At 40.9% G+C, this 26,691-nt stretch overlaps 2 protein-coding genes across 2 annotated transcripts; one reads left to right on the top strand and one right to left on the bottom strand.

The window, feature by feature from the left end:
* Window positions 1-1,757: 1,757 nt before the first annotated feature.
* On the bottom strand, window positions 1,758-17,208 carry tmod2 (tropomodulin 2). The gene is made up of 10 exons (XM_026378291.1): window positions 17,105-17,208; window positions 12,274-12,494; window positions 11,283-11,439; window positions 7,563-7,685; window positions 6,418-6,492; window positions 6,207-6,337; window positions 6,021-6,128; window positions 5,783-5,926; window positions 4,737-4,881; window positions 1,758-4,098 (listed from the first exon to the last, which is right to left on the bottom strand). Exons 2-10 carry the CDS (start codon window positions 12,397-12,399, stop codon window positions 4,067-4,069), a joined length of 1,041 nt encoding a protein of 346 aa, XP_026234076.1. The 5' UTR covers window positions 12,400-12,494; window positions 17,105-17,208; the 3' UTR covers window positions 1,758-4,066.
* A 1,691-nt stretch (window positions 17,209-18,899) lies between these two features.
* On the top strand, window positions 18,900-25,686 carry leo1 (LEO1 homolog, Paf1/RNA polymerase II complex component). Its single transcript, XM_026379091.1, has 14 exons — window positions 18,900-18,991; window positions 19,545-19,696; window positions 19,977-20,266; window positions 20,412-20,620; window positions 21,048-21,155; window positions 21,251-21,345; window positions 21,526-21,674; window positions 21,832-21,916; window positions 22,016-22,110; window positions 22,213-22,347; window positions 23,211-23,346; window positions 24,687-24,879; window positions 24,985-25,082; window positions 25,394-25,686. Exons 1-14 carry the CDS (start codon window positions 18,934-18,936, stop codon window positions 25,505-25,507), a joined length of 1,917 nt encoding a protein of 638 aa, XP_026234876.1. The 5' UTR covers window positions 18,900-18,933; the 3' UTR covers window positions 25,508-25,686.
* The last annotated feature ends 1,005 nt before the right edge of the window (window positions 25,687-26,691 follow it).

Here is a 26,691-nt window from a genome sequence, read left to right as displayed (position 1 = left end):
AATAATAAATAAACTGATCCATGATAATTGAAGTATTTTTAATCTGGTGTAAGATCAGTTTGTGCTCTAAAATAAACATTATCACATGGTATTTTTATTCAATGACTCACACCGGAGCTGTCTGTGGCCAACATGAGTGTCTTTTCCATTATCTGCTCTCCCTTATTATCCATGAATGATTGTTTACCAAGCGCATGAGGTAATGATACCGAGACTGCTCAGAGACCCTCACTGTGATGAGAAATCATACAAAAAGCCAGGTGTGAAAGGTAGCAGATGTAGAGGAGCAGAGAGAGGAAGCATGACAACACCTGCATTTAGAGGTTTCTCAGCCAAATGTGCCACATAAAGTTAGTAAAATCTCTAAGAAGGCAAGTTTGTATCTGCACAACAGCTGCTCTGTCTTTACGTCAGTTCAGTTCCTGTGGAGGCAAGTCAACTCTGGTGCTGGAGTCAATCCAGTTCAATGATGTTTCATCTTTGTCAACATCACTGGCTGGGCCACGCCTAATCCAACCTTCTGACCCACAGCTGCATTAACATCACAGCTCATCAGATACTGTGCCAAACTCTGAATATCATCCAGTTCATATTCCGTTTCAGGCGGCTGAGGTTGTTTTACTATTGTGCATTGTAATTTTGTAATTGTGATCTGGAGTGATGTAGTCAGCATGCAAGCTAGGTAGATAATCCATGAGTATCTTATCTTCGTGGACTGACAGAGCCCCTGTTGTATTTAAAACTAAACATGACATGAAGAGCTCTCTGAGCATCAATCTCAAATGAAGACATGTACTTAAAGCTGTTGGTTATAGTCTATTTTTCCCACGTGCGGAGGAGCAGTGCTTATTAATAGTAATGGTCTGAGGGAACAGTTGTGCCGTGCTTACATAAGCGCACAACTCTATACTTTAGTCACATTCTGGGTTTGGATCTTTTCTTTGAATTGATGCCCTCTGTGATGATTCACAGACGTGACATAAACCTGCTGTTCTTGTTCTCTCTATTCTCATAGAGTGGAAACAGTCATTAATTCCCCCACCCTACCCCACACCCGCCCCAGCTCACTGCCAGCCATGCAGAGTTTTCTCTGACAGCAGCTCACCGCAGCACTCAGGAAACCCAGAGAGCGATGGAGTAATATGCATTACATAATCTCTCCGGCATGTGCAAGCGGCCTCAATAACTGGATCTGATTAAAGGGTGCATATGTTCACCACCTAGCATAGCTCCCAAGCCAGAAGACCAATCAGCTTTTAAAATACCGTTTGACCTTTTAGATTAGCCGACAACCAACTTTAAATCTGCTTTTCAGACAGGAACGCCCAGAGCCAGGCAGACTCTTTTTACCTGTCACTAGCAGTATAGCTGTAAGGATGGCCACTTCGGTGCAGAGTGAGTTATCTGTGTCCAGATGTATTTGTTTTACTACTGGAGAGGCTGTCAAAAAAAAATCGTAATTATAACGTAACTTGAAACCTGCTAAGACTTTAAAGGCCACAAATATCAAGCTAAATTATGAGTATGACAGAAAAAAACACCTTCATGAGATTTGGTGACCATCAGTGAATGGAGCTCACTTCTTTGTCAAGAACTAGGAACGCCCCGTTGCTTGATAAAACCCTTTTAAATGAGGCCAAAGGGTTTTTCTTTTTTTTAAAATGTTTTCTTTACTTTTGGAAATATAAGAAGAAACTGAGTCAACAATTGTTGCCCCATTACAACATTTTGAGTATAAAAAAAGGAAATACAAAACATAATAGACAGCGTATGTAAAAACATTTATTGTTGAAGTCTTATATTCAGCAGTGCGTTTTACCAGTCTTGTGGTTTTATAATAGAACATATTTCTTATACCGAGCCTAAACCTGGATTTTGATTTAAGGTACAAAAGAATCTCAGCAGTGAGTTGTGCAGATATGTGGTGCACACATAAGAGGGTGCGTAGGTGTATGTGTGTGTGTGCACTTTGAATTTGAGATGGCATTTTACAATGAATGCACTGTACATACAGTATTATGCAGAATATTATTAACAAGCCCAAGTGAAGAAGCCGCTTCCACTTAAACCGACTGTCCACCAGCAAAGCACAGTAATGTGAAAACAGAATGTTTAAAGAAGAAATACTTACAGATAAGATCGTGGAGGAAGTACACAAATATAAAACCCACAGTACAGAGCTCAGCCATACAACTCTTTTCTAGGAATGTGAGGCTGTTAAGAGACATTTTTGGTTGACAGAAACATGATGTTCACATATGATGACTTCATGCCAGCATATTGTTCCTATTACACATAAACAGTATATACAAGTTTCAAGTAACTCTTGAATTAGTCCTGTTATTCCCATCTCAAGCAGGTTAGTGCACCTATAGAAGTTCAGTTTTAGGCACACAAAGCATGTCCTCATCTGTTATGTAATGAATGACACAGTACTGCTGAGAGGCAAGCCAAAGTGTTTGTGTGAAGGACTAAGAAACGTAAAATCTTTAAATCTGTACAAACTTTCTATCCAAGACATAGCTCACAGAAGAACTTCTCAAGTAGCGGCAACCCGAGAAGCTCTACACAAACTGTCCGCCAACTCACCTCACATCTCGCTGAACTATTTGCTGAGCGTGTTGCTATAAATGGCCCGAAGAAATCAAAGAAAATCATGTGGAAACACAGTTATGATGTCCAGATCGCTGGAGTTCTAGCCTCCTTTCCCAGATCTGTATTGTCAGAACGTGCTGTAGCTGACAAAGCCAAAACCTGAACCAATAAACATTATGTCTGATTTTTAATGTTAGTCTTTGGCATGGTTAAGCATCCAAGAAGCCCAGCATGTTGAGCCAATATTTCCAACGTTATTTGTAGGATCACCTGAAGTTGCTTCAGTCCAGACTGGGGTTAATATACTGTTCCTTTTACAGTACAATCCCACAATATCAACACTCAGCTTGAATTTATTGTTACAAGGTTCAAAGATCAGGATAATTAGCCTCAGATTTTTAACTGGATCAAAACGAGATCTTTAGTTAGAATATAACAGTAAAGCAATAGAACTGATCTGTACAGTATGTACTTTACATACATGAGGGGGTGATCATCATCAACTAGAGGAATGTTATCAGACTGTCAAATCAAGCATCTTTTATTAGTCTGACTACAGTATAAGACCAGCACCAACGAAGACACTTCTTGCATACACCAACCCTTACATACACCAGCATGGCATTCATGCTGGCTTTACAAGGCAGCTGCAATAAACAACACCTCCAAAGCAGCTCACGAGATGTACAACCCAGCGCTGCTCAGCGCCACGAGAACCGAGATTCGTTACTGCTCCGTGGTGCTGATTAATACAAGTTAACACACAGCTGTAAGGTCAGACATGTTTTGCAGGGTAGTATTAGTCATGGTTAAGCCATGATCATTCTGTCTGTGTATGAACTGCCAATAAGCTGAATTCTAACAGATGGGTCTGACTTTGCAATACATCGATTTCTGAGGTTAAAGTCTAGGCAGATACACACACCAACTTCTGAGCTATCCTCACACTGTAACGACAATTGCTGAAGGTTCAATACAGAAATTCCACTGGAAGCTTAGGCCACAATAGCAAACATGATAGCATGGTAGAGGAGAGAGGGTTTTCTCAGTGTTAGTTATTTAAGTTATTTTTGTTTCTGTTACTTGGTAAAGTTCATGTATATTTAACACGAATATGACAGTATAAAAGAAAAAAAACAAATAAAAACTCTGCACAGATAGTATAAATGCTAAAAAAAAACAAACAAAAAAAAAACAGGAGCAACTGGAATGAAATGACAAAAGTGAATCAGATTTACACCTTCAATAACAACATAATAAACAAAAGTATGAACATGTATATTGGACAGGGCAATTCCAGTTATTTCCCTTCTTCTCAGATGTATGTTCTGGTTGAGTATGCCTTGCCCCACAGTTTGGCACAAGACTAAAGTTTCCACACAGTGAGATGAGACCAGGGCATTGGCTGAAATTATTCCACATGGTGAGATGAAACAAGAGGATTGGCTGGGAGAAAAGCTTGACTCCATCCTTACAGGTCTCCTTCCACTCGCTTCTTGCGGACTAGAGAGAATAGTAGAGTGAGAAGAAAGTTAAAAAAAAAACAAACAAAAACATTCATTTCTTACAAATCAACTGATAAAACACAGGAGAACAAACAACTACTAACAAGGTGTTCAACTCTCAACCTCCACAGGCTGGTTAGTTTAGTATGAAAACACTAAGTGAGTCATCATGAGCTATGCGGTCAAAGTTTACACTTATCAGCGTGTATCAGCGTGTACAGAAAACAAGAAGTGAGATGTCATCACTCTCAAGCCATAAGATCACACTGTGTAAATCTCCATACTGTTAAAGCAGTGAATGCTACATTCAAACACTGTGAAAGAAATATCTGTTATCACTGATGCAATGACACAGTGGGAGCCACACTCATGCATCAGACCTCTGGACGGCAGCTCTGACAACAGGGGCGGGGGCTATAAGAAAGCAGAGGTCATCACTGTGGACTGGAGTCCTATGGAAGGCTCTAACTGTAAAGCCAGATAGACTGATGAGATGTTTCCACTAGGTGTGCAATTACAATTTGTACTAAAAGACTCTGAAGAGGTACCAGGTGGAATGTACAGCGATGAGCTACAGCTACAGCCCACCCAGCTTTTCAAAGTTAAAACTAATTGATATAGTTGTGTGTATCATACCCAGGTCGTTGTTCTTCGTGATGGCTGCGGCTGCTCTGGAGCGAGGTCCTTGCTGGGTGAAGTGGTAGCCAAACTTCACTATGCTGGTGTTCTCCTCCAACATTTTAGCTATTTCCATCTCTACAGTAGTACCTAGCTGCTGCCTCTGAAATATACAAATACACAGACGTTGAGATCTGTGAGTCAGAACTTCACTTTGATTTAAAACAAAAAAAGGGCCGTAAAACTCAAGACTGTAAAAATACGGTTTAACTTTTTTCCACTACTGGAAACACTCATGATGTCTTTTATGCGTGTCAGGCAGTGGTTTGTGTTGGTTGGCATTTTCTTCAGCTACATGCTACGTAGCACAAACATTTTCTACTACTTCAGGCTGTGTGAAACCACTGTGTTTATAAGACTCCCTCAGTCCCTGTTGTTACGTTTCCCATAATCACTTGGAGTGATGCTGACTGATGTTTGAGACACTCATTCTTTGGAGAGACTTAAAACTGTATTAGCCTCCAGCCTTGGAACACAGCCTTTTTCAACAGTATGCTGTATATGTTGCCTCAGATGTTAACGTAAGTATAATAGTTTTTTGAATAACAATCTAAAATGGTTGTTTAAACATTCATTAGGCTTATCACAGCCTTTAAAGAACACCATTTCCCAGGTGCCATAGGCATTTGTGGCCTAAATGGCGTGGCTTGACAAAACAGACGAGCTCCTGACTAAGTGGATGGGTGGCAACCAGCTCAGACATGTCTGGAATAACAGCAGAACAGAGACGACTGAACGCTGTAGACGACTTCAGGCAATCGAGATCACATTTAGAGCGCTAAAACAACAAGTTTACAAGAGAGGTGGCAAGTTTTATGATTGTAGATGAAACCGTGTTATGATGTGTGAATACCAATTCTCCAGACACAGAGCCGGCATAGTGGTTTAGTGTGTGGCTACTACTGTCACCTCACAGCCTTACAACAAGAAGGACTCAAGTTTGATGCCACGGTTCTACTTTGACTCTGCATGTTCTAGTGGACATGTACATAAGCATCTGGTACCTGGTTGTCTATCTTGACCTCTGTGAGTGTGTCATTGTCTCGCAATGCCTCAACCAAGGCCTGCACCCCAGCCCCTGTGATAAAGTTGGACTCCAGATTCAAACTTCGCAACGTCTTGTTCACCCGCAGCATCTCGCTGAATGCCTGGAGAAGGAAGTGGAAATAAAGTATGTATGTAAATATGGAGTAGTCAGGTGTAAACAAATCCAATTAAAGCCTAAACTCCACTACAGCTTACCACAGCTATTGGGTCATTACTCCGTGTTGCAGCAAAGCTAAACTTCTTGATGTGGGTGTTCTTCTCCATGGCTTTGGCGAAGTCCTTCAGCGTCGGAATTGGAATATTCTGAAAACCAACAATAACACACTCCCATTGGTTCGGGTATGAAAAGCAGAAACCCACTCTAAAAGTTAGTTTTTGTACCTTAATGTTGTTGAGGTTGACCTCTGTTAAGGAGCTATCATTGTTTTTTATCCTTTGCAGAGTTTCTTCTACATTAGTGGGATTAGGAGGCTCATCAAACACTGGGTTCATCTTCTCTCCTTTGATCACATCTACAAAACAAACAGGCAGAGGTCAAGATATTCACCTTGACGTTGATTAGTACTGAGATGAGTTCTATGAGTGTACTTACTGTTGTAACCCTCTTTAGTTCCAGTCCCATCATATGTCTGACTACTGGTCACAAGAGTGTGGACACCAAGGATCGCTGCGAACAAAAGCAAACCATAGACTCAGTAGATGTAGTGAGGAACCAGTAGGCATTAGTGGCCGACTGATATGGGCATTTCAATGGCCGATGCCAATCTTTAGAGAAGAGGAGGCTGATGGCTGATTTATAATGCAAATATATAGTAGATAAATTAAACTATTTAATAATTAGAAATGAGAAACATATATTCTGAATCTAAACAAGCATTTAGTAAATTACAATAATATTTTAATTATTTAAAAGAAAAGTTTCATGAACACAGATGACCTACACTCTGTACTGCCCCTCAACACCTCACCAGTAGGCCCATTTGTGACATAAAGAGGGGCTACATCTTGTTATCTGGCAGATTTTATTTAATTTCTGGGTGTTAGAGAGTCAGTACTTAAAATGTGCGTGACTTCCGAGAATCATAGATGTTTGTTATTCTGAGAGTTTGTGCGCAATTAACAGGTGTTTTGATGAACTACTTGACCGGTTCTCCTGCTCCTGAGTGCTGTCGATCACACAGACACAGATAGGGGAGGCAGCAGCACTAACACTGTGACTGTATTGTACTAATCTCACTCACTCTCTCTTTTCAAGTGCTAGTAAAATACATACATTCATTCGCAGTAACTGTGAGTAACCTATGTGCATGAAAGGCTCTCAGTGTAGGCCGTGGATCCCTCTGCAGACATTTTTTTTTTTTTTTAATCGGCCTGTATCAACACAGATATCAGTTGATACCAGTGAATTTAAAATATCAAATACTGTCCTAATCAATCAGTCAACCACTAGGATGTATACATGTGTTTCCAGGGTTCAAAAATGCACCAGTTAGTGAATAGGAACGAAATCGAGAGGTCACAGCAAGTCTACACAAGTGGAGTTATTTTGCTCAGTGAGCTCTTTTATTCATCAGCACACACAGTAAAGGACGGAGCCATGGGAAAGACAGTAAGTGAAAGGAGCTTGTGTTACTGTCCCAGCAGAGACTGAACTCAGGCAGACTGAATGATTCTCACAATTACAACACTGTATGCACAGTTTCCCTTTTAAAGAAACCCACATACAGAGTTTCTTACCTGCTAGATCGCACAGTTCTGTATCTGTGGCGCTGGACAGGGCTTCCTCTAATTCTGGATCGAGGGTTGTGACTTCCTCCTGGCGTGTTTCTATTGGTTTCTGCTTGGGAACAAATACTTTACCTATGAAGAAAGAAGGGGAGGACTGTTAGGAAAATCTTATTTAAATTCTAAACTTTGAATTTCAACCCTCGTAAAAAGCAAGAATACGCAGTCTAGGTGAAGGTTTTATGAGATGTTACACAACTTCCTATTTAATAAAACTCTTGGTTAATGTGATTCGTTATTCTGCTACAGTCATTTCTACCCTTTTGCCTTGTTCCACACTCACAAGACTGCATGAATGACAAGTGTGTAAGATTCTGGTTAAAGATACTTATTAATATACATCAGCTGCAAGATCACATATTAAGTTAGTCCAGAATTGTGCCACAGTCGGTTTCTTGTTATCAATTCAATATGTATCAGTGTTAAAAACTGAATGTTGGTAGATAGATAAGTAAATTTCTTGCTTAGACCGGTTTATAATGAAGGTAATGTTATTGAACAACCGTGGGCCTCCTGCTCTTGAACCACCAGTGGTTCAGACTGGCTGAGCTCAGTCTACACATGACTGTCTAACAGTTATGGCATTACCATGGCAACCTATCTGAGCAAAGAAACGGAAATAGCAAAGGAAGTCATGGAACAATGACTTGAGCCTAATGTAAATTACACTGCTGGGGCAACAAGCACTTGAGTACTGGACAGGGAGGCCATGCAGTGGGTGCAATTCGCTGCCTCTCTTCTTAAACAAAAACACACCAAGAGCAGGCCCTCCCTTCATCGCTCCTACTAGTCAGTCAAGTCAGTCAGATTGCTCAAACTGGTCCCTAGTGGGGGCTTCTGCACTTCCTGTATCCCAAAGTAAATACAATCATCATGCAGCTTCTTGTGCCAGCCCCTCTGGAGCAACACTTAGCCTCCCAGAAGCGTAAACAAGACAGGGCCAAGAAACTGTATGATATGACTGGTGCAGATCATGAACACACTGGGGTACAACGCAGTAAAAAATGTTTTAGAGAGAATAGGCACATCAATAAAGTAGTGTCTGCTACTATGAGGAAACAGGTTAAGACAATGCTGGGACTGATTATAAATGTATGACCCCAGGAGGAGTACAGAACAGTATAACACTGAGAATAACTGCAGTTCTTTTTCCAACTTGTTGTCGAGTTTTGTAAGTCATGTCTATGGTAATTTTTCTGACCTCTGTGTCTCACACACTCATTTTTACTTGTGTTGTGTTGTGAAATGCTTGCACTGTAGGTTCTCATAAAGGAAACAACAGTAACAGCAAAAGCTTATCAATTAAAAGCTCAGTGAACACACTGGCTTTGCTAAAGTCAAAGATAAGGCAAGAAATATGAGCATCCAGAAAAACTGGACTGTACACAAACAGGTAAGCCAGATCACCTAAAGTGACGTAATAATCCCTCATTGCACAGGAAAACTGTTTGCATCCACCTACAGAAAATAAGATAAATCAGTTGAACCAGAACACTGGCCTAGAAGACAGTGACGGATTGTTACACCAAAGTGTTGGCTTTTGCTTACTCATTAAAACACATTTGGCTAACTCATAAATTTGTTCACCATCTCAACAGAACAGGAAAAGTGCTCCTTTAAACTGAACTGTTATCACATCTTGATTAATTAGTTCCTGCTACATTCAACCTCTTTGTGGCAAATGCTACACATGTAAGAAACACTGACCACTGGAGTTGTGTTTTCACTTGAGTAACAGCCACGCCCTCCACTGTAACCTCAACACCCATGATGTGTATCACACAGAAATGGAATGCTCCTGAATGTTCCCATTTGAGTAACAACACAAGTAAGTGTTCATTGTTCCAACACATGACGTCAGCCATGCACTTTTTAACCTCAACTAATATTAATAACACTGAAGGAGATCATACACAACCCTAAGCAATGAACAATAAATAGGATGGATTATAGAAAAGTAGGAAGAACTGCTGACTCAATAAAACATTTAAGTGGCTACAAGGCTGTAGTGGTTGCCATGACATTTAAGCAGGCTGTTTTCCTCTGAAATTATGTGCGTTATTGAAACACACACAAGCCCATGAGCGCATTATTTATCAGCAGGGGGTGAGCATAACAAGGGGAAGAGAATCGGCCACATTCCACAGAACCACCACAGTGATTCGAGTTTTCCATGCTGTAATAGGGCACACACACACACACACACACACACACACACACACACACACAATATAATTCCTACCAGGCCAGGACTGGGTCAGGGGAAAGATGTCAGTTATATTTCCTCTGCGGCGAGAGAGTGTCGTTTAGATCTCTGGAGATCCCAACAAAAGGAATTCTTCTGGGCACAAATTTCTACCCAGGAATGTTTCTGCACAACTCCGTTTTTTTCCCCAATTATGCTGTCACATAAAATATCTCCTTTTCCTCTTGTCGTAAAAGTGATTAAAATAACCACAAGTAAGCCTTGTTCTGTTAAAACAGTTTTTTCCAAAGAGGACTGGGTTATTAAGTTTTAACATTAATTGAATTTGAAGGCCGTTTATTTCACTTTTTGAGAAAAAACTCCTGCCACAAAAATCTGCACTGCAAAAATTCAAGAATCCTCTGATGATGATTATTATTTATATTATGATGATTAAAGTCCCCTTTCAGCAAGCTATCACAGACTGCTGGGTGATACAGATACTGCAGGCACAGCTGCCTGCTAAAAAACTAATTATATAACTGCGAGTATATGATCAACGGTACTTCAAATAGGAGGTAAGCTAAAGAATTGTATCGCATTAGGAATACATTGAGTGGTCAAAAGATGGGACAATGTCCGATGTCACAATATGCATCTTCCACCAGTGAGCCACCAGGTTATTCATTTGTAGACATTTCATGTGAACCAAAATCATCTACATTGGGAAATCACTCCCATTCAAATAAGGCTTTAGATTTGCATAGGTTCCTCTGACAAAACACACCCTCAGCCTCAGCATTATTCACATCAAGCAGAGGTTTACTAATCTCTGCAACACGATCTCATCAAACAAATCTACTACAACCAACATCAATAAATAGATCCAATAGATATGCATTTAATCCTAACCTTGTCTCTGCCTTTGACACTTCCTACCTCCTATCCCCTGGTACAAACACGCCTCCCCCACATGGCTCTATGTTGCATGAGAGCAGACATTATTAACGCATTAATAATACCTGCAAAGACAGCAGAACAGTAATTACTGCTGTGTGTGTGCTGCTACAACGCACACACACACACTTGTTGCTCTTTCCTTTGAGAAATACAATACTCAGACGTGAAAGTGCCACACCACACCAAGTCAATAGTGGAATTTTGCTGAGCTTTTTCGTGATGATTTCAATGACTGTACTTGGTTTTGTGTTTTTATTTCACTTGTAAAACTATATGTAGCATCTTCTGAGTGGCTCTGTACTGTAACTAAGACATTCAAGTCAACATGTCGCACAATTGATAGGCACCAGCAGTTATTGCAAAAAACTAAAAGCTTTACATGTAAATCTGTTAACATTCACCCAAGGACTGAGATTTACAACTATTTTTTTTTTACTTAAACTGTCTTAATTTTCAGTAAAAGCAAATTTTTAAAACAATACATATTAATGTTGCTTTGTTGTGAATAGTTGTAGACAAACACACACCTTTTTTCTCCCCAGTGAAGGGAACTATATCATCTCTATCCTTGTACTCCATGGCTTCCTTCTCCAGGTATTTGAGGAGTCGCTCCCTGTCGAATGTTCCTGTGGCTTTCTTGGCCGTCTGGTCCTTCTGGCGTAAACCAGCTGGGAGAAGGGCATTCTGAGAAAATGAGATCAATGCACTTACTGACTTGATATCACTGACCTGTTGAATGCTTCATTATTTTATAAACTGTAAATATATCCTCATTCTTCATCTAAGAAGAACCAGTTAAACTTGATGCATGCCAACCAAAACCTCACAGCATTTAATCATCGACCAATTGCTGTAGGCAAGTGAAAACATGGAGAAGGTGAACAAGGACATATAATTTTTTTTTTTTTTTTCACACTGCGTCATTGTGAAAACACCAAATTCTACTTTGTCTATGCAATAACCCCAGATCCAGAAATTCATATTTTCTTACTACCGCTGATTATTTCTTGTAAGCCTTGTGCAGAAGTCATCTAGAGTGTTCTGTCTCACTCAGTTTAGAATTTAACTGAGTGAGACAATTTAAATAAAACATCCAGGTACCAGGAAAGGGTTTTTATTATACACTTTGCAGCCTGGTGACAAAGCTGCTGCAGCTCAGTCTCCACTATTAAATGTGTTTCCCCAATCAAAGAAGCAGGGGACTGGGAGGAGTGTTGGAGCCTACAAAGGGAAAATTCACCCTCAGATTTGAAGTTCAGCGCATTCCAGGAAGTTCAGCTGTGATGCTGTGGTATATTTCACTGTAACTTAATCTGTCACAACCAACTCTCATTTCTCAACATTTCACTAGACTTACTGAATCCCAGATAAGAGGGGATGAACTTCAATGCAAAACTAGGTATACTTTTTGTGAAAACTGAGGAATGTCTAATATATTTTTATTTTTAAATTGGCCATTCTACAGTAAGTTGCTTTGCCACAGGAACTCGCCGTGGAGCTCCTCCAGCCCTCACCAACCTCAGGGTCCATCTCCTCAAGGGCTGACTCCAGCTGCTTGAGCTCCTCCGCTGACAGTTTGTTGAGGATTTCATCTTCATCGAGATCCTTGTACTTGTCCAGGTCCTTCTTGTATGACAATGCCATGGTGCTGGCTATAGCTTGCTAAGCAATACTGAACAACAGAACACAGCCACACTGCTTCTTCTTAGGATCACTCCTCCAGACCAATGAGAGCCTACCTGAAGACAAACAATACAAACACATGCAAATAAAATTCATTTTAATTTGGCTAACTAAACACACCCACTGTAGTTGCATCTTGTAAACATCACTGTGAAACAACAGTTGATCACAGCTGGCCTGGATAATGACGACTTGCAATGATGCAACACACACACAGCTGGAACAAAGAAAGAACTTTCTCAGGCTTGGCGCAATCATCTGACCACTCCCATGAGCCTCACCAACAGCTTTGCATGAAAGCCAATTCTGTGCAAGTTTAGAAAACATTATCAGCTTAAAAGATAAAACAGAAGATGCTTTGCATAAAGAAAATGGTAACAGTGGCAGGAAATGCTTGAGTAAACTAAAGTATCCTAGAATCCTAAATGCATAAACACCACATTTAAGATTAAATAAAGCTCACATAAGTGAATGACTTAGGGAGTGAGTGTGCATCCTGTCAAACAAAATGAGGAGGCTTCAGCCTCCAGTTCCCTCTCCCACGCCACAGTCCAAATGCAAAATGACCTCATGATTTTTCAGAATCCCTGCAGGGCTCCACATATGGTCTTAATGGGTGTAGTCACGCACACATAATTAACTCTTCCTCGCAAGTGGGAGGAATCTTCTATGTTTGTATCTAAACAAAACAGGTATAGGAACTTAATTGCACTAGTAGCTTGCCATTAAGTGAGTTGGGGAAACTTAGCTGCAATTGCTACTTGTTAATGCCCTAGTTATACACCACATCTAAACTCTGTGACAGCTGAAAAATACAGCGGAGAAGTGTTTCAAGTATGTGGTTTAGTCAAAGATTCTTTAAACAATTAGTGCCATTTCCCTGGAGCTGACTGAGTGATTTGTCCAGTTCAGAGGAATTCCCTGACGAGTCAGATAGTGTGTGTGTGTGTGTGTCTCATACTGTTCAGCTCCTTGTCTCCACAAATCAGGCTAATTGTTTTCCTTACCCTGTCCATTAGTCCTCTGCAACTACCGACAGTCACTCTGAAATCATTTTGATAGTCATAGCAGGGACATTCAAAGCCTGAGTGTCAGCAGTTCAAGCTGTGCTAAAATGTCAACACTGATGGCCTTGATCAAAACGTATTAATGTAATCACCTACAATAATAATCTCACCCTAATGTTCTACTTGACAGCTGTTTAGCTAGCATGTAAATAGGCTGTACAGTACCACAGATGTCCAAAGAAACAAAATCGTGCAGATACTTTGCAGTAATTATAAGTATATACTGCCACAATCTAGAAACATATTTGACAGTTTCAGCCACAAAGATTCAAGTGCAGATTTGATCAAAGTCATTATTTCCTAGCTGATATGAGCATATACAAAACTGCATTATATCCAGTATGATTTAAGATCAACTTAACTTAATTCTGGAAAAAAGCAGTGTAAAGAAAATCAAATGTGCAGAAGGATATGATGCAATAACATTTCTGGTCCGAATCTGGAGACTGTAACCTGGAATAAGCTGAGTCACACACAATGAGCTACACACACATAATGCTTATGACAAGATCAGCTCAAAACAATACTACTAACCATATAATCTTATTTTAATCAAAAACACTTAGCAATTCACATTCCTAATTGCACACAATAAAACCAGCAGCCACAATTTACCGTCAGGTTCAGTAATTTTGAGTTGGCAGACAGAGGAGTGATGGAGTAGGCACAGGGAAAATGGTGGCAATGGGTGGACTAAGGCCAAAGTGGAGACACTGAGAGGCTATTCGTCCACTCTGATTGATTCCTTTCTCCTTCTCCTCTCTGCTAATCCTTCAAGACAACAACAGATGGCTCAAAGCCAATAATACTGCAAACCTGCCTGAACTACAGTCACCTTGAGATTTTCTTGAGTGACCTGTATACTCAACCACTACTGTTGGGTACATAAACATATCACATCTAAGGTTCCACTGAAAAGTTAAATGTGCTTATTTTTCCTCCAAAAGAAAAGTCATAGAACTTGGCTGATTTGAGCAAGACTAGTAGATGTAAGACTTGAGCAAGACTAGTAGATGTTAGACCACATTTACAAAGATAAATTAAGTCTAAATAGAAACATAACTCATCTAGTGTATGTGGTCATAACAGTAATTTTGCCATTTTACGCTCTCGAGATTGTGTTCATTCTCATCATCGTACTTTCATTATCGAAATCCAGCTCTGTACACTCTAACCTGGTTGGCTGAAGTAGGTGTGTTTAGGACAAGCTATACCACTTGTTCAGTATGCTCACTAAGGTCTCAAATCCGGCCTTATTCACTGCATTCTATCAAACACAAACTAAGGATCATGACTTTTCCTATAAAGTTGATTATCAAGTTTATCAAGTTATCAGTCATTTCCTGCTCATATTTTGATTTGCATTTGTTAGTCAACCCGCATCCTATTCGCCAACTTTTAATCTCTCACTTCCTCTTCAAGTTTCACATAAAGTCTGTGAGGACAGGTGTTCACGCCTCTCTTGTTCTCTAGCAATCAAACTAATTTCAGTTTTACGTTCTTTTAAGCCGTGCTATTGATTTTGAAAACTGTTCAATCCTCCTTTCACGAACAGACTACTGACCAGGAAATGAAGCCACAGAAAACAGTGGAGTGAAAGACAGTTTCCATTTATGTCATTAATATATAAAATTAATGAATAAAGCTTACAAGTGGTTGTAAGCTAAAGGTTTCAGGCTTATTTGTCTGATTAAATATGCAATACAATATCAACTGACAGCCCAGACATCTCCAATTTGCGCAGTGTACGCAGCTAAAAACACATACTAAGTTTATTTTCCTTAAGTATAATACCTGCAACCAATATCTAGACCTCTGCTAGTTTAGTTCTTAGGGGCAGAAGCTGGAGGAATAATATATAATTTACAACTCAATGAACGGGAACCACTGGCTGGTTATTACATTATTATAGGACACCAACACAGCAGCACACAAAAAGACTATAGTTAGAATGACCTAGCTCTGTTGCCCATGGGACAAGAGTCTGTACCTCCTCCTCCCATCTACTCTCCTGTTTTATTCTCTACCCTCTTCAAGGTGTCAAAAAAATGTATTCACTATGGTACATAAAAGCATTAAATCCACAGTCAATGTAGAAGTTTAATAATTTAACTGTCCATAAAATGATGTCAGTGAAAGAAACTATCAACATGTATGTTGTTCTTTCAGTCGAATATTTATGCCCCTCTGGGTCTTGAACAGATAAAGCAGGGGCCAAGCAGGAAGTGGGGTGTCTCTCAAACACATGATTTGTATACTCCCGTGTTTTACTCGCACACTCCAGACATACTGTCTATTTTTATATAATAAGAACAGATTTCTATGAGTACCTTGCCTTCAGCTTAGCAAGGCCTTGTAGCAAGCTAGTGTGTATACAACGCAGGTTGCAAAAAAAGGCTGCCACTTTCACACCTTTGTCAAAAAAGAACTGACAGTCACTATTTACAACTGTGGCTCCATTAAACCGAGGGCGAAACCAGGCACTCCCAGCCAGGTTTCACAAAACAGGGAAAGGTATGCAGGGTAAACAAACACTATCTGAGAAGCCTGTTTATCTGTAACACTCTGCTGCAGGAGCTGGTTAAGTAAGCAGTGTTATTCTAAAAAGTCATGTTAACAGATGACATTGCACTTGGTTACAATGCCTGCTTCACAGCTTTAGTAACACCATCTGCTTTTATACTTTATACCACACTTCCCCAACTAGATGCCTTCGTCAATACTTGGACCACACCCTTCATTCATGTGTGATCCTTGCAGGTCAAACCACCATTGTGAACACAGACCTCACACTAGCTCCTGAAGTGCAGTTACAAACACAGACAGGTACAATGACAGTGCACATAGCTAAAAAGTAGTACTGCTGCAAAGGCCATATCCTGATGTGAGTCATCCCACCACGAGCATGTCCCTTAAACATACAGAAACTGATGTACTCGTAAAACACTAAGACACAGGGTATTGATGCTGGGGCTGACAGGGATGGGCAGCTAAGATCAAATTAGTCATTCACTGAACTTAGAATCTGCAACGCGTGTTTAAGTACAAGAATTAACGCTACTAGAGGAGCCTTACTACTGTAATACACTACCATATCATACATCACCACTAATCTTAATTAAGTAGTTCGTTCACATAAGGTGTCTTGATTGCATTACTCGTACATCTCCTGTAAACACATAACGCTAGCGGGCTACGGAATTGCGTTAGCTAACCCGTTACTTACATGTTTATGATTGACGTTATCGCGCTGACAGTAAAGATTATCGTGATGTTCATCGCATAGCCAAAGGCACAACACGTTAGCTAAAACGGTAAACGTAAAAGGTTTGTGAAACATACACTTTGGTAACTTGTATACGTTTGTCGGTTACAGTAAACGCACATTGGGAGAAGCAACTCGACGAAATGTAACAGTTAGCTAGCGGCTAATGCGCTAGCCTGTGCAGTTCACAGAAGTTGCTAGCAGTTTAGCTGGAGCAGCCAGCGACAGAGCGCATATATATATAAGTGAAAGTATGTCACAAAAACTCTACGATTACCATCTACGACTGAATTCCTATGCTACATCCAAACATCTGAGGTATTTAATGTCTTACCTGGGGCTAATAGGACTTGGATAGGGACTCTCCAGACACAAGGTCCTCCCAATGAATGCGATACCTTCACTAGTGGATTTCTCTCTCAGCCAAGGGCGGTAACACAGGAAGAGAGAAACGTCGCATTCTCTGAGTGAAGTCTGCTTGGACCAATAAAAAGAGAGTCTGCTCACCGTAAACCAATGGCGTTAATAAACCCGCCCCCTCATGTAGACGAACCAATTAGATGAGAGATGATTACAATTCTCATAAAATAAAATAAACTATGAATACTTCTTATCCAGTTGTATAAAACAATTAATTCCTGTGCAACTGTTTGTTTCGAGTGCAGCAATTAATCTCATAGAAATCATACCACTGATGAAAACAGTAATCTTGTGGTCTAGTCTCTGGATCTACCTGATCCCCTTTTAGATATAATACTACACACACCACACACCTTGTCCTCACTAAAAATCTTTCTGACTGTAAAGCTCAAGGACATCTCCGGTTTTGCCACACTGTGTTACACAATAGTAGAGCTAGAATATCAATGTACCCTATCAGCTCACACAATATATGCCATGTAACAAGATGCCTTACATGTAACACAGAAAACTCTAGGACAAAATGTGGCTGATGAAACAGGCATCAGTAGTATAATGCTGAAATCAGATAAATTATAGCAATTTCCTAAAGTGGCTGCAATATACCAAGAGAAAGACAATTTTGTTTTGGAAACATTTGAAAATATTTTTGTTCTTGCATTTATTCGTAGCATATGGTAAATGGTAGACAAAATGGCTAAAAGCAAAGAAAAGATTTACTGGAAGGTGGCAAAGCACTTCGCTGGTAACATCTTCTGTGTTGTCAGTAATTATCTGCTGACAGCCTTCGGTCAGCATCTTAACTTAATATTCAGTACCTCCAGTCTCTAAGAAGCATTATGGTTCCCAGGCTATAGGATTTTTAAATGGATCTCGTCTGAGAGATGTCATTCACTCAGCCATATAGATGTTGTTGTTGCTGGGGAGAGAGGATTCAAGGAACATGAGGTCATAGGGACATTATTAACTTTCACAATTCAATCTACTAGTAGTTAGTAGATAAAAATGTAGTTTAATCTACTACCTATTAGGTAAATTAGACTCAGTTGTTCAGTTGTACTCCTGTACTAGTTAGATGCTTGTCCTGGTTGGTTTGTATTTATGATTATTCTTGCCAAGATACTGTCGATTATTTCACACACGGGATGTAAGATGTTCTGGATGCCATTACTTTTTTTTTATTTCTTTCACATTAGTTGTTTGGTGCTAAGTTACGTTCTGTAAAAATGTTGAAATAGGACAAATATATTTATTTAATGTGATTTTTTTTTAACTATTTGTCTATACGTTGCTGATTTTTAATATGCTTCCAGCAGGTCTAGTTTTGAGGAGAACATGAACTGCATATGAACTTTATTAAACCATCCTCTGCCTTAAAATATCTGTAAAGCATCTGCAGAGAAGAGGAACTGAAAAACTCTTTAAACTCTTTCACTCAGCCAGATGACATCATTTGGACAAGTTGTAGGTTTGCATGATGTCATCTGATTGTTCATAACATGGAGGTTGCTCTGAAGATGATATCATCTGGAGGAGATTTTAAGCTAAAAACGCAGAAAGAGAAAAAAGGGACATTTACTACCATTTACTTTCGGCCCAAACAGTTTTCCCACAGCATATACCAACACCTGGTGGCCGGTTCTCCTCACTACAGCTGATCTTGACCCCGGAAGTGAAACCCTTCATCAAAGCCCGGTGATCATCTTCTTCCTGTGGGTCACATCTCACCTCAGTTTGGGAGAAATGGCGGACATGGATGAATTGTTCGGGAGTGATGGAGAAAGCGACAATGATCAGCGAGGTACTGAGGTGTTTCAGCTGTATGAAGGTTTATTGTTTACGAGTGTTGTGTTTTTCCTGCTGCGAGGCAGAAATGAGCTTTGTCGGAGCAACGATCGAGAAAAGTGAAACCTGAAATACCACCTGGGTTAAATCGCTAAAGGATAACTTCAGGATGTTATATGTACATCGTGTTTGTGTTACCTCTCATTTAGCTTCCTTTTTATTTTATAAAACCGGATGTGTTGACTTTACGTAGCCCTGAAGGAAAACCTTCTCACTAACTATTGCACTATAACACTAGTTTTTTGTAAACAGCCAGTCTCACATAGCTAATAAACTATGGCCACAGGATGCAATCAGTCAGATGTGTTACTTTAATGATACATTTAGATGTTATTGAGGATGTAGTTTGCACATTACTGCGAACAAATACTTAAAGTACATACAGTGTAATATGACTATAAATGTTTTATCTTATAAATCGTTATATTTCACTCCGTTATGAGTAGAAATGAAGGACAATTATACAATTGTCTTAAATATTCTTATATGTCTGTCCTAATGTGTTTCAGAGTCTGGCTCCGGCTCCGGCTCAGACTCAGAACAAGAGAGACCCCGATCCGCCAGCAACGCGTCCGGCAGCGGCAGCGACAGTGAGCGAGAAAGAGACGACGACGATGATGAAGATGAAGGCCAGGAAGGGGGGAAACCCAGCATGAATAAAGTAAGTTTGACTGATGATACCCAGCATTAAAAGTGTTGATTTAGGCTGTTGCAGTGCAGAGTCAGTTAACATGTAGGTCAGGTTGCAGCACTTGTTGCACAATAATTAGAGAAAATGTAATAAAATAATAAATTGCAGCTTAGAAAGTTAACGTGGAGAAACTGGCAGACTTTTTGTACTCTTCTGTGATGGTGACGTGTATCATTGCTGCAGGGAGAGGCAGGGGTCCATGTGCAGCAGTGATGATCTAAACTGTCTCACCTTTCCTCCTGCCTAACAGGAATTATTTGGAGATGACAGTGAGGACGATCAACGCAGCCAACGCAGCGGCAGCGACAACCAGTCTGAACGCTCGGGCAACCAGTCGGATGCCAGCATAAACTCAGACCAGGGGGAGATGGATCACTCTGATGCAGAGCAGCACAGTGGCTCCGAGCGCGGCCATCGAGATGAGGATGAAGACGACGACGATGGTGGCCACCGGTCAGATCCAGGAAGCCCGGCTGGCAGTGGGATGTCTGGAGCAGGGAGTCCCCGCTCTGAGAGGGGCAGTGTCCGTTCAGACAGAAGGTGTAGTAATTTAGATTAGGGAAAAATTAAGCTTGAATCCTCTCTCCACTTGCTATAAGTTCATCTTTACTTACCCTTAATGATATTGTGAGAGTAGTAGTAGATTTTAATTTATTGATATATGTGTCAATGTCTTTTAAACCAGTCTTCACAGTGATCCTGGGACTCCACAGTCTGGGCCAGGCACCCCTCACTCTGATGGAGAAGCTTCTGGCAGAGAGAACCAGTCAGATGATGAGAAGTGGGAAAGAGGAGTTAAGAGCGACCAGTCAGAGGATGATGAGGAGAAACGTCATTACTCTGATGAAGAAAGAGAGAACTCTGATGATGAAGGGCCAAGGAACAGGAAGTCAGGTACTCCCAGGGTCTTGTGTTAGCAAAAGAAGGCAAATATTGTGCATATACTAGATCACAAGCCAGCCTGACACAGCCCTCTGTGTTAATATTGATACACATTACACTTTGTGGAAGAGGTTCAGAGGTTTACGTGAAAAATGTATCCTGACCTCTGAGGCCAATCTCAGAAAGAAGAGATCCACAGAGTGGCTCAGTAGCTAAATGGTTACAGCACATACCTTTGCTTCATGCCCTACCTCCCTCTCTTCTCCCAGGATTCCTGCCTCTTCACTACAGTATCAAATAAAGGCACAAATGCCAAAAAAACGCTTCAGAGATTAAGAAGAGATTAAATTTTCCCATACACATAGATATTAATCCTTTTTCTTTTACTCTGTGATGCACTTGAACTTATAGTGTTCCTGTAACTGTTTTTGATTTTCAGAGTCTGCGAAGGGCAGTGATAGCGAAGATGACTTCATCAGACAGAAAACCAAACCAAAACCTGCTGCCTCTGATTCCGATTCAGACAGTGATATTGGAACAAAGAAAGGTAAGGCACTGTGTGAGCAATAGCTTTTTTTTTATGGCACACCTAGCTGTGTTGTTTCAACAGTGTCCATATTTCAAATCATTACTGCTCCACAGCAAATAAGGCTGCAGCAGATGACCTGTTCGGAGAGGCTGATGACATTTCTTCAGACAGCGATGCAGAGAAGCCTCTCACTCCGGGACAGCCCCTGGTATGTGTCTGAGTCTCTTCCTACTCTGATCAACAAGCTTCTCTAATTGTGCAGAGTCTTTTTTGTAAACGTTTCCAAATCTCTTTTTCTCAGAGCTTCTCGCTAAGCCTCTCTGAGCTGATCCCTATTATCATGGGTCGTTGAATCATATAGTGAAATGTTCCCTTTGTGTGTGTCCAGGACACAGAGGATGGGATGGAGGGAGAGCAGGCAGACGAGGAGCCTGCGCCCGAAACTCGTATTGAAGTAGAGATCCCAAAAGTCAGCACAGACCTTGGATCTGACCTTTATTTCGTCAAGCTGCCCAACTTCCTGTCTGTAGAGCCCAGGTCAGAGCCTGAGCACAGTAATAGATACAGTATACACACATACAGTACTTGATGAGCTCCTAAGTCATTTTAAAATTTATATTTAAGTTTCTATAGGTATAGGTTGTGAGGATATTGAAATTTCTGTTTAACTTAAACTTTAACTCTGCCTTTATAGACCTTTTGATCCTCAGTACTATGAGGATGAATTCGAGGATGAAGAAATGCTGGATGAAGAGGGACGGACCAGGCTTAAACTAAAAGTATGTGATGTACTTCACACCATCAGAAAATGTGAATATGTTTGCAGGGTGAGCGATCATCGGTTTTGACTGCTCCGATTTTATTCTTCTCTGCCACAGGTGGAAAACACAATTCGGTGGCGAGCCAAGAGAGACGAAGAGGGAAACGAAATGCGAGAGAGCAATGCACGCATTGTCAAATGGTCTGATGGCAGGTGTGTGTTACGTCAAGCTGGCTGGATTTTTGGGTTGTTATAATGTCAACAGGATGCGATCTGTACTTTCCATGCTTTTAAATGTCCCAATTCTTGCCACAGCATGTCCCTCCACCTGGGAAACGAAGTGTTTGATGTTTACAAAGCTCCTCTCCAGGGAGACCACAACCACCTGTTTATCCGACAGGGCACTGGACTGCAGGGACAGGCTGTGTTCAAAACCAAACTCACATTCAGGTAAAACAGTAACGCCATTGTTGTGGTGGTGACAGGCTGATCAAGACCATATCCTCCCACAGGGGCAGCGGCTTTCACTTGAGGCAAAAACTATAGTATCTAGGAATGCTGCTAATATTCCTCCTCTGTCTGACACATGTCCATGCACTAAGTAAGCCCCAGGCTCCCACTAATTCCAAACAACAGGGCCCTTCATTCAGGCTCCATCCAGAAATGTACTGTATGCTGTAAGTCGCTGGATCACCTTGTGCAAGCTGCCCAGGTTTCTTCCAATAACTATGTAAGCCTCTTAGCGCCCCCAAGTCCACCTGGATGTTCTGTCTTCTCAGACCACATGGGACTAGTAGGACACTGGCCAAAGCTGCTTTCATGCACAACAGCCCTCCACTTACCAGACAGGACATTACCTTTTGTTCAGCTTGAGTGTTATAATCAGGGCAGAGTTTTGATTAGAATTAGGGCTGAAGCTGCTCATTTGGTTGATTGTGATTTTTGTTAGAAAATGACAAAGCTGAGGCAGCAGCTAAATATTGATCTGTGTAGCCAGAAATAATCTACTTGTTGCACTTATTTGCGGTCAGTTTTAAGCTATAGGTATAGCCACTTGCTTGCTAGTAGTCTCCTTTTTTTCAGACCAGTGCTACGTTTACCCTTTTGTTGGGTTTTTAATATCCTCATGAGACCATTTGGCAGAAATATGCATCACGTGATCTGTTAGGATGAGACAAAACATACAGGGGGTCAAACATGAACCATTGTTACTTAATATGTCCATGTTGCAGATGTGGTTTTTGTGGTTCATTAATTTTCCTTGCACATTACCCGAAAAGGAATCACAGTCAGTGTTTCTTTTGTATTTCCAGACCCCACTCCACAGACAGCGCCACCCACAGGAAGATGACTCTGTCTCTGGCTGACCGTTGCTCTAAAACGCAGAAGATCAGAATCCTACCAATGGCCGGACGGGATCCTGAGTCTCATCGCAATGAAATGATCAAGGTAATGCACCCTCGCGCTCTGACGTCTGTGCTGTTGTGTTTGTCTTTCCTCAGCTCTGAGAACGCTTTTGTTGCCACAGGGACAAAGAAAAGGTGGCGCGAGGCCAGTTGTTTACAAGCATAATGCCCAGTTACATAAAGACATAACCTGACATGATTGCATAATGAGGTTATACAGTGGTCAGTCAAATGGAAATAGAGTCAGCAAGTCTGAGGGGTGATGGTGGATTGTGTATCTAGTGTCAACCCAGGCAAGCGCAACTGATAGCATCATTTAGTTTTACTGTGCTCAGCGCTCATCTGAAGCAATGTGACAGTGACTGGTGAAAATGAGAAACACAGTATAAATGTTTTATAATGAAATTTGAATGTGTTGATGTGGACGGTTTAAGTTCTGCCATCAGAAAGAGCTCCAGTAGCTGGGCGTTGTACATCTGATTCCAAATCCAAGCTGCTTTGCTGACACTTGCCAGTCAGATTTATACTAGAATTGAAGTTCAACTTATGGCTGCACAATTTCTTGTTATTGAAATTTTTTCAGTGAGCATGTTATTTACAATTGAATAGAGTACCCTAAAAGAACAACTTATTGAGATGACGGATACCTAAAAAACATTTTAACTAACTAGCAGTTGCTAATCGGCTGGCAAACCTAACAGTGAATGGTAGCAAACACAGATACAGGAAATATTTATGCAGCAAGCAGAGTTTATAAAGATTTACAGGACAGGGAGTGAATATTATACCCCAGGGTTGTGATGGTAACATTTTTGGTCATATGAAACATTTCCACCATTTTTTCAGCTGTATCCTGTTTACTTGCAAGTTTAAATATTTAATTTTTATCTAACTGTAATCACCTTTTCTCTTGTATATCCTTATCCCACCAAGAGCTTTCTATTAAATATAGATTAACTACTTTACTAATCCAAATAGAAGCTTGTGTTGTTAAAGCTGCTATGTTGCATTAAACAGAAAACAGTAAGCTGGATAAAAGTACTCAAGGTGGACTAGCGTTAGAAACAAAGTGCGGCAATAGTGTAACTAACGGGCTGAAATCTGAGACAAAAAACCTGAAATAAAACTAGAACGTTACTCAGAGTGCTTAAGTCGGAAACAGATATTTAAATTATGGCTGAAAGCCTCAGTTTCAACCCAAAGTGGTCTCAACAAATCATCTTACAGCTTAAGAGGAGCGATTTAACTCTACTATTCTCCCTTAACCACATCCATCACATGGGTTTTGCACTTCCTGAGTACAACAAAACATTTGACCTGCTACAAAATGTCAAACCTGAGGACAGCGCTTGAATTAATTCCCACTGGTGTCTGGCTGTTCAGAAAGAAGAGGAGCGGCTGCGAGCTTCTATCCGCAGGGAATCCCAGCAGAGGAGAATGAGGGAGAAGCAGCACCAGAGAGGGCTGAGCAGCAGCTACCTGGAGCCCGACCGCTACGATGACGAGGAGGAGGGCGAGGAGGCCATCAGCCTGGCAGCCATCAAGAACAAATTCAAGGGGGGAGGAGGCCTGAGAGGTGAGGACAGATAGACATTAAATGTACCATTGTCACTTTTTAAAAATTCTGTCTCACACGGCTGTTTCTAATGCACGTCCTCTCTTTTTTGTGCCCCTGCTACAGAGGAGCGAGCCAGGATCTATTCATCAGACAGCGATGAAGGCTCTGATGATGATAAAGCCCAAAGGCTGATGAAGGCCAAAAAGCTTGACAGCGATGAGGTAGGTGCACTATCTTGCAGGATAGACAGGGGGCAGTGTGAAGCTGGTCACTGTGGAGGTTAACAAGCCAAGATTTCACTTTAACTTCACGTGAAGCAAACAGGGCAGGAAATACTAGTCCTTCTAAAGAACACTCATTTATTTCTGCACTGACTGTTTCTGTGAAATAAGAAACGCTGGCAGTTTAAAAGAAATGCAGCTGTGACACGACAAACAGAAAGTACTGAGAGGCTGCACTAATGTCAGCACACTGGGCACACACATCACTGCATCATCTCTCTCACTGTCTGTTTGTTTGTGCTTTTGCACAGGAGGGTGAGGGATCAGGCAAGAGAAAAGCAGAGGATGATGAGGAAGTTTCCACCAAGAAGCCCAAGAAATATGTTATCAGCGACGAAGAGGAGGAAGAAGAGGAGGACGATTAATTGATTCTCCTTATCACACCGCTGTATTATCAGTGCTCAGCCCTTATGGTATATAAACAGCCATAGTTTGTTTTGTATATTTTCTTAAGATCTGTGTGTGAGGGAGTGTGTGTGAATGTGTCTGTGTTTATGTTGTGTACAGCAGAGGTGAGAAATAAAGACGTGGTTTCTTTATGTAACCCAAGGCTTCCTTTTTTTTAACAGTGATTCGTGTATATGAGATTATGAAACAATGCATGGTCCAGTCTCTACACAAAATGATGTGGGTTAATTGGGATAAGTGGCCAGACTTTATAGTTTTTGGGCAATGGAGAAGACCTAGAGTACAGATGGATAAATCACAGCAGGATAAACTCGTTGTTGTTTTGGACTTTTTAATACAATAAAAATACATAACGCAGGCATCAGTGTGGCCTTCCAAAATGCAGTAGTGAAATACAAAGCATTGTTTGATACGATGATGAAATATTTAAAAATAGAAACTAGAGGACATCCAAAAAAACATGTCAGCTGCTCCAGTTGTTAGTGAACAAATGAGGTTGAGTGAGGTCCTGCAACTTGATCCCTCATGAACCATGAGTGACAAGGAAATGGACAGGACAACAGTCCCAGTCGGTTTGAAGTTCACCAGCCTGAATGACGCACAGTGTCACACACTCGTGCACACATACGCAGACACACAGAACATTTAACTTGGTTCCCAGAGAGAGATAACAACCATTAGGTCTGACCTCTCCCCCAGCCCTGTCCAGACAGAACTGGTTGTAGCCACCCAGGATACAAAACTGGTAAAACTCAAAGTGATTAAGTAAGAGTTACATAAACTGGCTGCATTTTCTCTCCTGACAACAGCCTCTCTGTGCCACACACACACACACACACACACACACACTACTTTGACATGGCCACAGACTTCTGTCAGTACAGGGAGAAGTATCAGAAACGCTTTTGAAAGCTGTTCACACGTTAGAGATTTGAGCATGAGAGAGCTTAGAGGAACACTTTGGCATTTTGTGAGTGTTGGGGAATTAGAGCCTTCTTTCCTGGAAATTCACGATGAAGATGCTTAGCAGGATCAAGGCTATTGTGTGTCAACCGCTCATTGCTGGGGGCATGTTGCTCTCAACAGCTTTTTTTTTTTCAGAATCGCTTTTACTCAGAACAGACGTGTGTGTGCATATATC

This window comes from Anabas testudineus, chromosome 3, assembly GCF_900324465.2.
Source record: "Anabas testudineus chromosome 3, fAnaTes1.2, whole genome shotgun sequence".
Taxonomy (NCBI): domain Eukaryota; kingdom Metazoa; phylum Chordata; class Actinopteri; order Anabantiformes; family Anabantidae; genus Anabas; species Anabas testudineus.
This window is presented reverse-complemented; position numbering and strand designations above follow the sequence as displayed.